Here is a 16241-nt window from a genome sequence, read left to right on the forward strand (position 1 = left end):
ACTAGTTACATTTATGGTAAGAAAACCCTACAAATTGTTTACAGGGTTTTAGGAGAATTCACCTTTTCCTTTGCAGCCCAAAACGTACAGATAATTTGTCTGTAAATAACTTGCAGACATCACAGAATATTCTGTCATACATTATTTCCATAACTAGAATTACAACCTCTTTACAACTGGGAAGTGATGATAAATGGCGCCAGGCTTATTCTTCCATTCTCCATAAAACTGATATCCTGACATATACCTGCATGGGCCTCAGGTAACAAAAGGTAAAGCTGTTCTCTTTGAAGGGCTTCAGAATTTCCTGAAACAGACTTATCAGCATCATTTTATTCCCCTTGCTACACAGTTGGAGCCTGGTGGTGCAGTGGTTAAGAAGTTGGCTGCTAACCAAATGGTCAGTAGTTCAAATGTACCAGCCGCTCCTTGGAAACTCTACGGGGCAGTTCTACTCTGTTCTAGGGGGTCTCTATGAGTCGGAATCAACTCAATGGCAACAGATTTACACAGTTGTTTTAGCTTAGTATACAGAATATATTAAAAAAAAACAGTTGTGGTCAAGTTGATTTTGACTCACAGCTACCCCATGTGTCAGAGTAGAACTGTGCTCCATACGGTTTTCAATAGCTAATTTTTTGAAAGTAGATCATCAGGCCGTCTTCCAAGGCACACCTGGGTGGACTCACACCTCCAACCTTGCCGTTAGTAGCCAAGTGCTTCAGTCATTTGCAACACCCAGGCACTCTTAACCATAAAATTAAAAAATCAGCGCATACCTCTTCAGTTTCACAGAACACATTCATTATTATTTTAATAAGCTTCTATTTTGCTTAACACTGTCATCATTATTTGCAATCCAGCATCAAGAGTTAGATTTAGAAATATGTCAAGAAACTCAAACGTGATAGTTGCGCTGAGTGTAGAGTGGGTTTCCACACATCACAATGGCCTTTTTACCTTACTGCAGCACTGCCCTATCTCCAGGTAGCTATATATCTGAGGTCTGGGAAACAACCTCTGGAAAATATAGTACATGTTGCCCCATTAAAGACTCAAACGAATCAGAGCTCGTACGTGTTCATTTTGTCCTCAAATTTTCAAGTCCAGTGAATCAGAATCAACTTGATGGCAACTGGTTTTTAATATTGTTAGGTACTGATACACTTACATACTGAGCTAAAGCATTCTCACCTCCCTGCCAGCCACTTTCCAGGCCCTTCACTTTAGGACCACCAAAGACAACACCATAGTTATTCAAACATGGAATTCAGAAAAGAAAACAAATCATGAGACTGAGTTGGATTAAATCCTGTTTATTTAGAGTGTATTGCCTCTAGTGTAATTGTGTTTTACAAGCGTCAGTTTTGAAAGTTTGGATCATGCCTTTGGTCTTTCAAAATGACCTGCTTTGTACATCCAGGGGGGCTTTTAATTTTCCAACTGGGCTCCTGGTTTGCTTAGCTAATTCTGTGGGCTCCAGTGTGCAGTCCACACCTGAAAAGGGGGAGTTTTCATGTTGTGGATAATTAACCAGGTACTTTCCATTCACGCAGCTAACAATTAGAAAACAGAAAGAAAAAAAGAGAGAGCTCCTCCTACTTGTTTTTTTCCTCCAAATATGGAGATGGAAACTATTAAACAAATAAGGAGGGAAACTCCCGCATTATTTCACTTTAACCTTACCCGACTGGTGCGATACCTGCTGAGAGTGATCTACCCAACAAGTGGGCTAGGCTGCTACGGGAGATGCGGGGTTAGACTTCATCACGGAGAACCACTTCTGCCCCTAGAGGAAAAAAAGAACCATCACTCGGTGTCTCAAAGCCTTGTCTGCACTCCCGGGGGAGAAGGGGTTGGGTTCCTTCGCTAGGCCTAAAGCTGTAGTGACAGGACCCGAGAAGGTGCGCTGCTTCCCAGACAGCTGCTCAGCACAGCACCCACTCCCCGATTGTGCCTAAATTTCTGAGCCGCAAGCAGGCAGAAGTACCCTCCCATCTCCTCATTAGCGTCTCTCTCCCCGTTCTGCCGCCGTCTGTAACTGCCTTGTTCCATTTATTGGGAAGGTGACGTTTAAGGTCAGAAGACGCATTGTAGCAAAAGCTCGAAGCCACCGCCAGACTCTGGGAAGAGTAAAGCTGTGGAGCCCATGGCTAAGGCACCGAGTGCAGAAGGAGCCGTGAGAAGTCTCAGGCCAGCGACTTTGGTTACAGCTCCCGCGGACTCGCTTAACTCTCCAAGGGCTGGGAGGACACCGCACGGCCTTGGGTTGGGACAAAGGGTGAACTCCTAACTCTTAAAGCAAAGTAGGCAGGTTGCTCCCAGCAGCGGAGGGTGTTGGGGGCGGGGAGAGGCCCCTGAACTCCACTTAGTATGCAGCAGCTGCAGGGCAGTGAGTAGCGCCGAACAAAGGAGCGCGCAGCACGGGGGTGAGAGATTGGGGTTTGAGCGCAGCTGCCACTCGTGCTGAACGAGTCTCCACACCCGCTAAGTGAGCGTTGGGGTGCAAGGATTCGGGGGAGGATAAGGAAGGGAACACGGTGTGCGATTCCTGTTGCGTGGCTACGCATTAGAAGTTCTTGCGAATGATGGGAATGGCAACTATCAGAGCCAAGGGGGGAAAAAAGAGCTGGAGTGTGCAAAACAAAGAGCGAGTGTGGGCCGCGGTGACTTCATGCCTCACCAATGTCCCGCCCACGCTGCTCCGAGCTGTAGCTGCTCTGCAGCCCCGGCCGCCGGTAGCGTGGGGCGGTTTCCTAGCAACTCCGGGCCAGGAGTGCTCCCAGCTACGCTCTTGTTGAGAGACCCCGGGGAGGCCAGGGCAGGACCACTCCTCCTCCGCCCATCTCCGGCCTTCCCTCCCTCGCATCCTCGGCGGGTGCGCCCCAGAACGCGTCAGCTGCCCGGGCTCTGGGTGGCGGGACGCCCGAACAGTGCGCTGGAGCCAAAAGGACGAGGGCACGCAACCCCCGCCCCGCGAGGCAGGGCGCCCGGACCCGCGCGGAACCTCCCCTCCGGCGCTCGCGGCTGTCCACTCCACTCCCGGCCGAGAAGGGAGCGGCGATGTTTCGCGCTGTACACGCGGGCGCCAGTGGGCGCTTCTAGGGCGCTCCCGGGGCCGCCTCCCCCGGCTGCTGGCACCCCAAGCTTCCTCCCTCGCCAGCCAGGACGCTGCCGCCTCGTCTTTGCACGCGGCTCCACTGACGAGGCTGCAAAGCTGCAACTAAGTGGAGCTGGCCTCCCTGCCCACCTGTGGAAGAAGCTCCCGCTGATTGATGCGGCATCGACTTTTTTCCTCCTCAGCCTCGCCAGCGTCCCCTCCCACAGAAACAGCATCACTCAGTGAATGCACATTAGGGTGGTTTTTCCCCCCAGCTTCGGGCTTTGTTTGGATTTGATTGTGTTTGGCTTTTCGCTAAGCTGATTTATGCAGCAGAAGCCCCACCGGCTGGAAAGAAACAAAAGCTCTTTTCTTTGTCCGGGAGCAGGCTGCGGAGCTCTCGCTCGCGTCGCCCCCGCGGGGCATCGACCATCTGAGGAGGTGCTGCTTGCGAAGACGGTGGGACCCGCGGTGCCGAGCTGGGAGGGCCGCGGGGGCCCTGAGATGCCGAGGGGTGTCCAGGCCCGCGTACCTGCACTGGTAGCTCCGAGCCGCGGGGTCCGCCTGCTGGGCCTGCGGGAAACTTCCTAGCGAGGCTCAGCCCGCGGGCCCCGAGGTGCGCCCGGTAGGCGCGAGCGCGCGCGCCCCGAAAGCAGCGAGGAGGCGGGCGCGGTGCGAGCGACTGTGCATTATGTGCGGCTGGGCCCTGACTTTTTTTACCGTCGCATTTGTCTGCCTGCAAAACTGCCGGCGAGGTCCTGCCCAGGCTCTCCGGGCGGCCTGGGTGTTTTCAGTTGTTCTTGGACTGGGCCAAAGTGGTAAGTTTTTTTTCGTTTGTTTTTTGTTTTTTTCCTTCTCTTTCCCAAAGGCTGTCACGAAAGAGCTGCCTGGCCAGAGCATCCTGGCTAGGTAAAGTGGCCGGTGTCAGCGTCGGTCTGCCAGAGAACTTCAGAGGGGCAGGTATGTGGCAGCGTCTTCCTTCGCTGGCGGCCCCTAGGAGGCCAGGTGTCAAGCATTTCTGTCCCAGAGTGACAGCAGTAACTAATTATACGAAGAGACACAGTGTGCTTCCTAACACGGGTGTTAGAGAAGCGGTAATAATAAAGGAGTTTGGAAGGGAGGAGGAGGTAGGCTTACTTACAGAAGCCTGTGTAGGGATTCCGCTCCGTCCTTGAGGGCATTGTCTGTACACGGTATGTTCTCTATCTTTCTAGTATTTGGGTCCACTAGCCACTAACTTGCGTTTGACTCGAGGCTGTGGATAAAGTAGTTGGAATGGGAATGAGTCTTCCATTTTTTAGTCCATGAAAGAATAGGATGCAGCATACAAGTTTCTTCTACCATACTGCTTAGTCTGAATGAAGTAAAACACAAGGCAAATTCTCGATTTAAATCATCTTTTCAGATTTTTAAAAACTTTCCTCACTAATTGAGCCCTCAATGAGCTCAATCTCTGAGACTGAGAAGCAGAGAGAAGCATGGACCAGGATTGACCTTCTGTCTAGGCAGGCCACTTCTGTCAGGAACACCTTGGGTTTGGAGATGTTACCTCTTTATAAGCTTTATTGTCCTCATCTGTAAAATGGGGATAATAATACCTGCCCTCCCTAAATGCCAAAAGGAAGCTCAAGTCAAATAATATATAAAAAGGTGTTTGGGGGCTTTGCAGGGCTTTGTTTGCCAACGGTAAAACGTACAATAATTAAGAGTAATGATTTAGGATGAGTTCTCACTGGTTTTAAATATAGGTCAAATGGTTACTTTTGACAATACAGTGATTATTGCCTTACTTTTTTTTTTTTTAAGTTTACGTTATCTGTCTTTGGTGGTCACTGTGCCCTTGCATTTTATTACAGACTTTCTCTGACCTCTCTGGTTCTAGGAGAGCTTAACTAATAATTGTACTTGTTTTGTAGACTAAAATTTACTCCTACACTTTGAATTGATGTGCGAAGTTTCAGCCTGAAGCTAATTACAGCAGTCAAGTCATAACCTTATAAAAAAGGGTTTATAATGGAAACACCAAGCTAGCTTCACTTAATTGTTGCATATGTAATTGTCTAATATTTGTTTCAGGAAGATTTACCTAGTTATGTGAAACTGGGCCATAGAGTAAATTTTTATGTTGTGGTTATTTTTGGCTTATATGTTGATTTCAAAATAAGTGAAACATAGGGCAAAGGAAAAAGTAACATTCACTACCAATTATCTCTTAAATGGAACATGTATTTGTTGCAGCAGATTTTTCCACAGAGTAAAATTCCATCCTGTTTCATAAATTAATGACAAAGTGTTTTTCTAGATTTAGTAAACACATGCACACATAATAACACAATGATGAAGATCTCTCAACAGGGTATATTTTGTCCTAAATGGGCAGGCAAAGACCCTTGAGAATTTGCTGATAATAATAATAAGTTTTTTAAAATATCATTGTATGTTGTAAATATTAATCAGTCTCTCAAGTAACAGCGTTGTGTTCCCATCAAGTGAGTATAATGAGGCAAATACTATGAATGGGTCCCCTTGCACCTGCAGTCCTGAAAAGGGAATGTTTATCTAAAATCAGAACAAGGCATCCTTTTCCCAGTCTCTGTCAATATGCAAATATTTCTGATGTATTCTGGTTTACACTGCAGTTAAAAAACATGCCAAAAATTTAAATTATAGCCAATACAACTCAGAAAATTAGAGATCAGCATAAACTGTTGTACTTTAGTGATACAGCTACAAGTCTCAAATTATATGCCTGCACAGTGCAAATTAGATGCTTAAAGCAGAATAGAAATTTAGGTATCAGTTACAAAGGAAATCTTGTTCCCTTGCTCAGTAGTTTACACTGAGGAAATGTTGAGGGCAATAAAGCCATACAAAAGGAAGCTTAGAGTGCCCAAGAACAATGGAACTTTTAATTTTAAAGTAGGACTTATAGGCCCCCAAATACATAAATACATAGTGAACTTCTAATAATGAACCTATAATGAACAGGGGGTGCTGCTAATAAGATAACTTTGTGGTGTAGAAAAAAATACGAGTTTGCTGGTCAACTTTCCCTTGTGGAAATTACCAGCAATGAGAGAAAAAATAACACTATAAAATGGTTAATGAGTAACTGGAAAACACTGAAGAATACCTAGCTGGTTAACATTTAAAGAGTTAATGCCACAAATCTGTTAATTCCATTGTTGCTTATTTTGAAAGATTAAAAACCTTTGTTACCTAAGTTGTTATATAGGAATATAAGAGTGATAAAGTTCAGAGATTACCATTTCTTTATAAAAGTGGTAATTATTATAACAATGAAATTTCACCTTCTGTGTATAATCAACTATGTGTTTTTAAAAATAATAATCAAGTGGGTTAGCATTATTCTGTGGCTGTAGCACACCTTTACCTCAAAACGTGTTTCATAAGATAGAGTGCATAAGAACAACAAAACTTTGGGTTTAATTTTTGAAGTAGGAATTATTGTCCCTCTTCGGAATTTTTTATGCTTGCCTAAAGTGAGAGGTCGTTTAAGAGAACCAAGACTTCTTTAAAAAAAAAAATCAGTCTTCCAAATTATTTACCTGAATAGCCAAACCAAACCCGTTGTCGTTGAGTCAATTCCAACTCATAGCAACCCTGTAAGACAGCAGAACTGCCCCATAGAATTTCCAAGGAATGCCTGGTGGGTTCAAACTGCCGACCCCTTGGTTAGGAGCCGTAGCACTTAACTACTATGCCACTAGGGTTTCCATTTACCTGAATAGACACTCAAATTAATTCTATCTTAAAACTGAGACACTTGGATCAGTTAAGAAGTCATCTATTCTTGCACTGTATATGAAAGTCAAGTAGCTAACATGATATTGGAAATGCCAGAGAGGTTTCTGTGCTCCAAAATAGCTCCTTCACCTGTCACCAAATTATCTGAAATTTCACCATTTAATGGATTCCTTTGGGTTAAGCACAGTATTGACCCTATGTTTTCGTTCGTTTGTTTGTTTGTTTGTTTGAAGTAGTGTTCTGGAAATTTTTAAGCAGAGAGAATGGTATAAGGAACAGCCTTGTAGCCATCACCCAGCTTCATCAGCTATCAACTCATGACTAACTTCTTTCATTTCTGCCCCCACCTAGTCCTGTCCTTCCCTCAGCTGGAGTTTTTTAAAATTCGTCATGTCATTTTATCCTAAAATATTTCAGTAAATAGAAATACTTCTGGAGGAAAAACATGCTGTTATTAATCCCACAGCACAAATACTTCTATTTGATCACTTTCTGTAGAAATTTTGTTGTTAGCTGTTGGTTGAGTCGACTCTGACTCATGATGACCTTACATGCAACAGAACAAAACACTGCCCCCCGACCTATATCATCCTCACAGTTGCCAACAGTACCAATTCATCTCACCAAGAGTCTCCCTCTCCTTTGCTGGCCCTCTGATCAAACATGGTATTCTCCTCTAGTGATTGATCCCTCCTGATGATGTGTCCAAAGCAACTGAGTCAATGAAAATTCTGTTGTGATCCATACAATTTTGACTGGCTACATTTTGGACGTAGATTGTAGGCCTTTCTTCCTAGTCTGTCTTAGTCTGGAAGCTGCATTGAAACTTGTCTGCCATGGGTGACCCTGATGCTATTTGAAATACCAGTGGCATAGCTTCCAGCATCACAGCAACTCACAAGCCACTACAGTACAACAAACTAACAGATGGGTAGTGAAGTAGAAATTCAGGGCCACACAAATGTTCACATCTTTAAACGGAGGATTGCAGAAGAGAGGGAGGCAAGGAACAAAGATGTAACTTCAACCATTTCCTTTGCAATAGTGCTGTTATGCTTCTGTTAAAAAATATCTATTTTTCTTAAAAATATGCACATGTAACAGCTTTTTGGCATGCACATATATTAAAAAACCTGGGTTACATATAAAGAAAAAATAATATGAATAAGTCTGCTTACCCAGACAAACATTAATTTTTTTACCCCAAATGGAATCACAGTAGATATACCTTGTTTTAAGTTTCAGTTTTAAGAATTGTTCCTTTAAAACATCCCTTAAAATTTCATTGTCAGCATTTTCTCTTCTCTACTGGATCATTTACATCAATACCTATTTAAAAAAAAAATTGCTGTCGCGTCGATTCTGATTCATAGCAACCCTATAGGATGGAGTAGAGCTGCCCCATAGAGTTCCTGAGGAGTGACTGGTGGATTCGAACTGCCAACCTTCTGGCTAGCAGCCATAGGACTTAACCACTGTACTACCAGAGTTTCCTCAACATCTATACATGGTATAGTATCTTCTACCTTCTATTTCTCACTCTCCTTAACGGTAAAAGCCCTTGAAAGCATTGTTCATACTTGCTGTCTCCAATTCTTCTCCCTGTTCTCTTTGAACACATAACAGCCAGGTTTTCTTTATTGCCTCAGTAGTCACACAGATCTTGTTAAGATCACAGTGACCTTCCCGTTGCCAAATGTGGTGGCCAGTTCTTAATCTTCGTCTTGCCTGTCCTATCATCTGTGATTGCATGGACACTGTGGACCACTCTCTCCTTTGAAACACTTCTCTTAGTTTGCTGGACACCATGCTCTCTTGGTTTAATCTCCTTCTCTATCTCTGATGTTGGTTCTTCTTCATCAAAATGTAGCAGTGGCCCAAGATTCAGTCCTTGGACTTTGTCTTCCCAATGCATATTCAGTCCTTACATTCAGTCCTTACATGAACTGATGTAGTCTTGGGTCTTAAATACCATATCTATATTGACCAAACCCAACCCACTGCTGTTGAATTGATTCCAACTCACCCCATGTGTGTCAGAGTACAGCCAAGATTCATTAGCTATAATCTTATGGAATGTCCTTGAGTAGCACAAACAGTTTGCATTTGGCTACTAATAAAAAGGTTGGCTTTTTGAATCCACCCAGAGGTGCTTCATAAGCAAGGCCTGGTGATCTATTTCTGAAGGAAAAAAAAAAAGCCAAAAACCCTATGGAGCACTGATGTTCCCACGGAGGGAAGGATACAGATTTGTGAATTAGAAGCACGGTTAAAGCATACCTCGTACTGAAGCCCCCGGAGACTCTCAGCTCACCTTAAATGCTCCTCGCTATGGATGTTTTCATATCCTAGTGAGAAGGGGAGAGAAGACATGTGGTTTCACAAGACTGGCCTGGCTGGAACTCTGGCTCCCACAGTATTTCCAAAGTGCTACGGATGTATACAACTTGTGGTTATGAGAGAGAGAGAGAATAAAAGGAAGAGACTGACGTACTAATGAGCTGGTAAGCAGCCAGTTTAGTCAGAAATACTCAGTGGTACTAAGTCATGGTACATGAGTCAGATCACTGACCAACACAATGCTCCTTGCATCCCTAGGTACTTGGAGCTATTCTATAACTTAATGCCCCATATTGCTTCATATACTCATATTACTTTTATTCTACACATTTTTACGAAGGTAGGCATTCCTTGGACTGTTAAATATTTTTAGTGATTAGCCATGTCCAGCCGTATTGGTCATTTAGAATGTGGGATTTCTAGTGAATGCCAGGCTGAAGGCATATACACTTTGCTCAGGCAGCAGTTTGATGGTAAGGCATCAAAGGCTCAGTTCTAAGCAATGGGAACGCAGCAGAGAGTGAGGCAAAGTCACTGCTCTTGTGACGCTTACATTATGCTTGAGGAGAGCAAATCTGTATATATGCATATACGCGTGTGCACGTCTACTGTATTTTACGGAAATAACACGCACCTTCTACGTTTGTTTGCCAACCTCGCCATCCCTGCGTTAGGTATTTTTGTAAGCAATGCTATGCCAGATTTTTCTTAACAAAAATGTTTCACAGAGGAGAGCACAACTGGCAAACAAATGTAGAAGGTGCATGTTGTTTGGGTAAAAATATGTGTACATATGTAATAGCGATTAAAAGAAGAAATTAAATAAAGCGGAGTAAGGGGTCAGAAATTAATGTGAGGGGCCTGGAGATCACCTTTCACCCAAATAATAGACAGGTCTATAAAATAAATAGTAACACCCGTGAGGAAAGTGCTGCTTAGAGCAATCATTTATATGAGACCAAAAGAAAAGCATCTGCCCAAAAGTAGAGAAGACAGGAAGAGGCAGGAAAACCAGACACATTGCAGATATTGCAACCAATATCACAGAACAATTTGTATATAAATTATTGGACTGGGAAACTGATTTACTCTGTAAACTTTCACCTAAAGCACAATAAAATGTTCAAAAGTAAGGAAAAGAAAAATAATTTTAAGAAAAGGAAGTGGGCCAAAACTTTCTTCCCAGGTGCTTCTGGGTGGACTCAAACCTCCAATCTTTCTGTTTAGCAGCTGAGAACGTTAACCAGTTGCACCACCCAGGGACTCCATTTGAAGGAAAAGTCCTCACAAAAACCAGGTAATTGTGCTGATTTACAGTAACCAAGATGTAGTTTTTGAGAAGGAAGCAGGTCACATTTAAGATCCAATAACTGTGGCAGAACCATCTAATCCCTACAGACTTTCTTCCATTTGTACCATCCAGGGACTCCTCCTATAGTTTAGCTCCTGGAAAAAGAAAAAAAAAAAAAAAAAAAGTTGCGGTAGGATTTCCAAGTTAATAAAGTACCAGGAATTTTATTATCCTTTGCTGTTTTTGTTGTTGTTGTTTTTAGCCACCATCTAGATGGCAGTGGGTTTAGTCAGCCCCTGACACATGGCTACCCAAGGTCATTAAATTCTCACTTAGGGGTAGGTACAAAAGTTATAAGGCAGGGGAGGGGTGATAAGATGATAATTACATGGGTGAGAGTAGGTAAGAGATTTTCTTAACATTGACTCTTCGTTCTGGATAGTTTCTGAAATCTATCTCCTTCTTTCAAGGTATAATTACTACATTAGAAAAGGCCCGAATTATCTTTTTGTTCTGTGAGCTTCCTAACCAGCCTCTGTCATTTCACATCTTTGTCCACAATGTAAGTCTTCATTCAGAACTTTCCCATGGTTCCCATTTTCTTTAGGCTCCTAGGCTGACATGCAAAGCCTTCCCAGAGCACTGCTCCCACCCTGGCCCTCTTTTGGTGCCTTCCAGTGGATTCCTAGGTTCATAGTGATCTCATGTGACAGGGTACAACTGCTCTGTAGAGTTTCCCAGGCTATAAATCTTTACAGGAGCAGAACACCAGGTGTTTCTTTTGTGGAGCAGCTGGATAGATTCAAAGCACCAACCTTTCAATTAGCAGCCCAGTGCTTAACTGTTGTACCACCAGATTACCCACCCCACCAGCCCTCTGGGGAATGTTTATGTGCTGTCTCACCACCAGCCTGTGACCTCCAGAGGGGAGAAACTGTACCTGTTGTTTCTGTATTTCCAAAGCCTGATACATAGTAGATTCTAATAAATTATTTGGAGTAAATGATTCAGTGAATAAGGTGAGGACAGCAGTGAAGAGTTTCACTTTGGGCAGCTAAGCAGATAAGCCCCGTTCAGCTCTAATCCTCACTAGAATTTGAGTTTAGGGAGGTGTGTTTTTATTTTAAAAGTAGATTCCACTATAAAAGTTTTAGCACTGTGAAAAACACTTCTCTTTTCCCAGTTCAGAAAGCAGGAGCTTGACCTTATAGGCCAACCTTTGGCAGACATCAGAAGTAGAGATTTAGTATTTTTTTTTAATCTTCTTGTAAAAAAAAATCTGTATTGCTTTCAAAATACCTGTGACAGCTGATGTTTTTATTGTTGGTAAATAATTACAAAAAATAATTCTTTACCCTCAGTGTGTATGTTAAAATTGATTTCTATTTAGATTATGGAAACTAGAATTGATAGTAATTTTTAACTAACTACTAAAAATAGTTGTGGAAAGACAAACTTTTATAGTCCATTTGATCACTTGCTCTACTCGTTAAAATTTCTTAAGCACTTCTTTGTGGCAGGCACTATACTGGGTTCTGGAGTTAAAAGAATAATAGTAGTTAACATTTGCATAGTATTTTCTGTATGCTAGGCATTCTCATGGACATATGGTATGAAAATATATCCCTTAATGCTCACAACCTTCTGAGGTATGTACTGTGACTATTCCCATTTTGTCCTTAGGCAAAACACTTAAAGAGATACTGTATAACTTTTGCAAGATCTCTTAGCTAATAAGTAGTAGTAGAACCAGAATTAAAACCTATGTGGTTTGACACTATGGCCTGCACTTTCAGTGACCTTGAGAATAGAATAGACTGTCTTCCTGGGTGAGAGGGTACCCTGCACTGGGCCTTGGAGGGTCTGCTCTGGGCTATACAGAGTCTGTCATGCTCTTTTAGACCATCTCCAGAATTTTCTGCATAGAAAGACCCACCTTCAGGGCCTTCCTCCTGCAAGCAGATGGTGCCACTCATATGCCAAATCCCAGGTGAGAGTGGGAAAGGACTGCCAATGCAGGGAAAGTAAACAGAGCTTGAACATGCAGGATAGAGTGTTCTGCAGGCCAGTGACAGGCTCCTCACAGTGCAGGATGGAGCTGGGAGGTGGGGCGGAGGGTAGATCTTGGGCTGAAGGAAACATGCTTCACATATCCACGAGTCTAAGGAGGCTGACAATCTAAATTCAGACCTGTCCTTCTAGACCATCATGAGTATATGTTTATCAAGATATAGGATGATAGAATTTATTTTATTTAACAGTTTCTTAGCCTGGTTTGTAACTTTAAAAAGATTTATTCTTGGTATGCCACCACAATTGGTACTCTTGCTCTTGGCGCTGAAGAAGAGGCAAAGTTGTCTAGAAATTCAGTTAACAATGGGAATGGGGATGGAGAAACAAACAATTAAAGCACCAGAGACTACCTCATAAGGAGAATTATCTCATGTCAAGGCGCTTTTCTATCTTAGTAACTAAATTCCTTTGGGTGGGCTCTAAGATGTATATAGATATTTCACTGCATTCTTTCATCTTGTAAACAGTGTTATAATGAGAGTCTGGTATGCACATATTCTTAATTTAGTTTCACTTTTTATTTCCCCTTTAATTTAAACATGTCCCGGAAAAGAATGCTCTATTGACATGAATAAACAAAATTGGGTTAAATTATTCAGCTGGCATATGTTTAATAGCTATAAGCAAGTGAATATGTACAAAAAACACTGTCTTACTGGCTTCGCACCACTTGTCTGTCAGTTTATCATACTTCAGATACCAGTAGGGTCACCCAGGGTGGACAGACTTCAGCAGAGCTTCCAGATTAAGGCAGACTAGGAAGAAGGACCTAGCAGTCTACTTCTGAAAACATTGGCAAGTGAAAACCTTATGAATAGCAGCGAAACGTTGTCTGATATAGTGCCAGAAGATGAGCCCCTCAGTTTGGAAGGTACTCAAAATATGGCTAGGGAAGAGCTGCCTCCTCAAAGTAGAGTTGGCCGTAGTGACATGGATGGAGTAAAGCTTTTGAGACCTTTATTTGCTAATATGGCACTACTCAAAATGAAAAGAAACAACTTCAAATATTCATTAATAATCAGAACATGGAATGTAGGAGGTATAAATCTAGGATAATTGGAAGTTGTCAGAAATGAAATGGAATACTTTAAGATCAATATCCTAGGCACTAGTGACCTGAAATGGACTGGTATTGGCCACTTTGAATCAGATAATCATATTGTATGCTATGCCAGGAATGACGTCCCATTCGTTGTCCAAAAAAAAAAATTTTTTTTTCAAAATCTATCCTGAAGTACAACTCTGGCAGTGATGGGATTACATCCATATACCCACAAGAAGGACCAGTTAATACGACTATGATTTAAGTTTATGCACCAACCACTAAGGCCAAAGATGAAAAAATTGAAGATTTTCGCCAACTTCTGCAGTCTGAAATTGATCAAACATGCATTCAAGATGCACAGATAATTACTGATACTTGGAATGCAAAAGATGGAAACAAAGAAAAAGGATCAGCAGTTGAAAAATATGGCCTAGATAACAGAAAAGACACAGGAGATCACATGATAGAATGTTGCAAGACCAACAACCCATTCATTGGAAATACCTTTTTCCACAACACAAACGGTGACTATACACATGAACCTCACCAGATGGAATACAAAGGAATCAAACCAACTACATCTGTAGAAAGAGATGATGGAGAAGCTCAATATCATCAGTCAGAACAAGGCCCGGGACTGACTACGGAACAAACCATCAATTACTCATATGCAAGTTCCAGTTGAAGCTGAAGAAAATTAAAACAAATCCACAGGAACCAAAGTATATCTCATCTAAATTTAGAGACCATCTCAAGAATAGATTTAATGCAGTGAACACTAAGACTGAAGATCAGATAAGTTGTGGGATGACATCATAGGTGAAGAAAGCAAAAGATCATTAAAAAGACAGGAAAGAAAGAAAAGACCAAAATGCATGTCAGAAGAGGCTCTGAAACTTTCTCTTGAATGTCCAGTAGCTAAAGCAAAAGGAAGAAATGATAAAGTAAAAGAGCTGAACAGAAGATTTCAAAGGGTTGCTCGAGAAGACAAAGTAATGAAGTGTGTGAAGACCTGGAGATAGAAAACAAAAGGGAAAGACATGCTTGACATTTCTCAAACTGAAAGAACTGAAGAAAAAACTCAAGCCTCGAGTTGCAATATGAAGGATTCTAGGGGGAAAGTATTAAAGAAGGCAAGAAGCATCGAAAGAAGATGGAAGGAATACACAGAGTCACTGTACCCAAATTGGTCAACATTCAGCCATTTCTGGAGGTAGCATATAATCAAGAGCTGATGGTACTGAAGGAAGAAGTTCGAGCTGCATTGAAGGCATTGGCAAAAAAGAGGGATCCAGGAATTGATGGAATACCAACTGAGATGTTTTGATAAATGGATGCAGTACTGGAAGTACTCGCTTGTCTATGCCAAGAAATTTGGAAGACAGCTACCTGGCCAACTGACTGGAAGGGATCCACATTTGTGCCCATTCCAAAGAAAGGTTATCCAACAGAATGCAGAAGTTATTGAACAGTATCATCAATATCACATACTAGTAAAATTTTATTGACGATAATTTAAAAATGATTGCAGCGGTACATATACAGGGAACTACGAGGAATTCAAACTGGATTCAGAAGTGGACGTGGAAAGAGGGATATCATTGCGGGTGTCAGGTGGATCTTTGCTGAAAGCAGAGAACACCAGAAAGATGTTTACTTGTGTTTTATTGACTCTGCAAAGGCATTCTACTGTGTGTATCATACCAAATTATGGATGATATTGCAAAGAATGGGAATCTCAGGACACTTAACTGTGCTCATGCAGAACCTGTGCATAGACCAAGAGGCAGTCGTCCGAACAAAACAAGGGAATACTGTGAGGTTTAAAATCAGGAAAGGTGTGCATCAGGGTTGTATCCCTTCACCATATTTATTCAGTCTGTATGCTGAGCAAATAACCTGAGAAGCTGAATTATATGAAGAAGAACTAGGCATCAGAATTAGAGGAAGACTAACAACCTGCATACGCAAATGATATAACCTTGCTTGGTGAAAGTGAAGAGGACTTGAAGCACTTACTGATGCCCATCAAAGACTACAGCCTTCAATATGGATTTTACCTCAGCATAAAGGAAACAAAAATTCTCACAACTGGATCAACAAGCAATATCATGATAAAGGGGACAAGATTGAAGTTGTCAAAGATTTTGTTTTACTTGGATCCACAATTAACACCCATGGAAGCAACAGCCAGGAAATCAAATGACGCGTTGCATTGGGCAAATCTGCTGCAAAAGACCTCTTTAAAGTGTTGAAAAGCAGCAATGTCACTTTGAGAACTAAGGTGCGCCTGACCCAAGCCATGGTATTTTCAATCTCCTCATGTGCGTGCAAAAGCTGGACAGTGAATAAGAAAGACTGAAGAAAAATTGATGCATTTGAATTATGGAATTGGCAAAGAATATTGAATATACCATGGACTGCCAGAAGAATGGACAAATCTGTGCTGGAAGAAGTATAGCCAGAATGCTCCTTACTAGGGAAGATGGCAAGACTTTGTCTCGAGTACTTTGGACATGTTATCAGGAGGAACCGGTTCCTAGAGAAGGACATCATGCTTGGTAGAGAATCAGCAAAAAAGAAGACCCTCAATGACACGGATTGACACAGTGGCTACAACGATA

At 42.3% G+C, this 16241-nt stretch overlaps 2 protein-coding genes across 15 annotated transcripts in view; one reads left to right on the forward strand and one right to left on the reverse strand.

Annotated features, from left to right (window-relative positions):
• The window catches only part of MACC1 (MET transcriptional regulator MACC1), a 230068-nt gene extending 220708 nt beyond the window's left edge, over positions 1-9360 (reverse strand). For 3 of the 11 annotated variants that reach the window (XM_064290051.1, XM_064290050.1, XM_064290046.1), the window contains exon 1: positions 1687-2948. The gene's annotated coding sequence lies outside the window, so the exon portion shown is untranslated. Of the gene's footprint in view, positions 1-1686; positions 2953-9182 lie in introns of those variants that run through there. The other 8 variants (XM_064290044.1, XM_064290045.1, XM_023544368.2 and 5 more) reach the window with 5 other exon arrangements.
• The window catches only part of ITGB8 (integrin subunit beta 8), a 111288-nt gene continuing 98741 nt past the window's right edge, over positions 3695-16241 (forward strand). Inside the window, exon 1 of one of the 4 annotated variants that reach the window (XM_023544371.2) lies at positions 3695-3918. In XM_023544371.2, coding sequence (XP_023400139.1) covers positions 3792-3918 — 127 coding nt within the window. In that variant the 5' untranslated portion in view covers positions 3695-3791. The remainder of the gene's footprint in view (positions 3919-16241) is intronic. The other 3 variants (XM_023544372.2, XM_003407087.4, XM_023544373.2) reach the window with 3 other exon arrangements.

This window comes from Loxodonta africana, chromosome 8 (genome assembly GCF_030014295.1).
Source record: "Loxodonta africana isolate mLoxAfr1 chromosome 8, mLoxAfr1.hap2, whole genome shotgun sequence".
Taxonomy (NCBI): domain Eukaryota; kingdom Metazoa; phylum Chordata; class Mammalia; order Proboscidea; family Elephantidae; genus Loxodonta; species Loxodonta africana.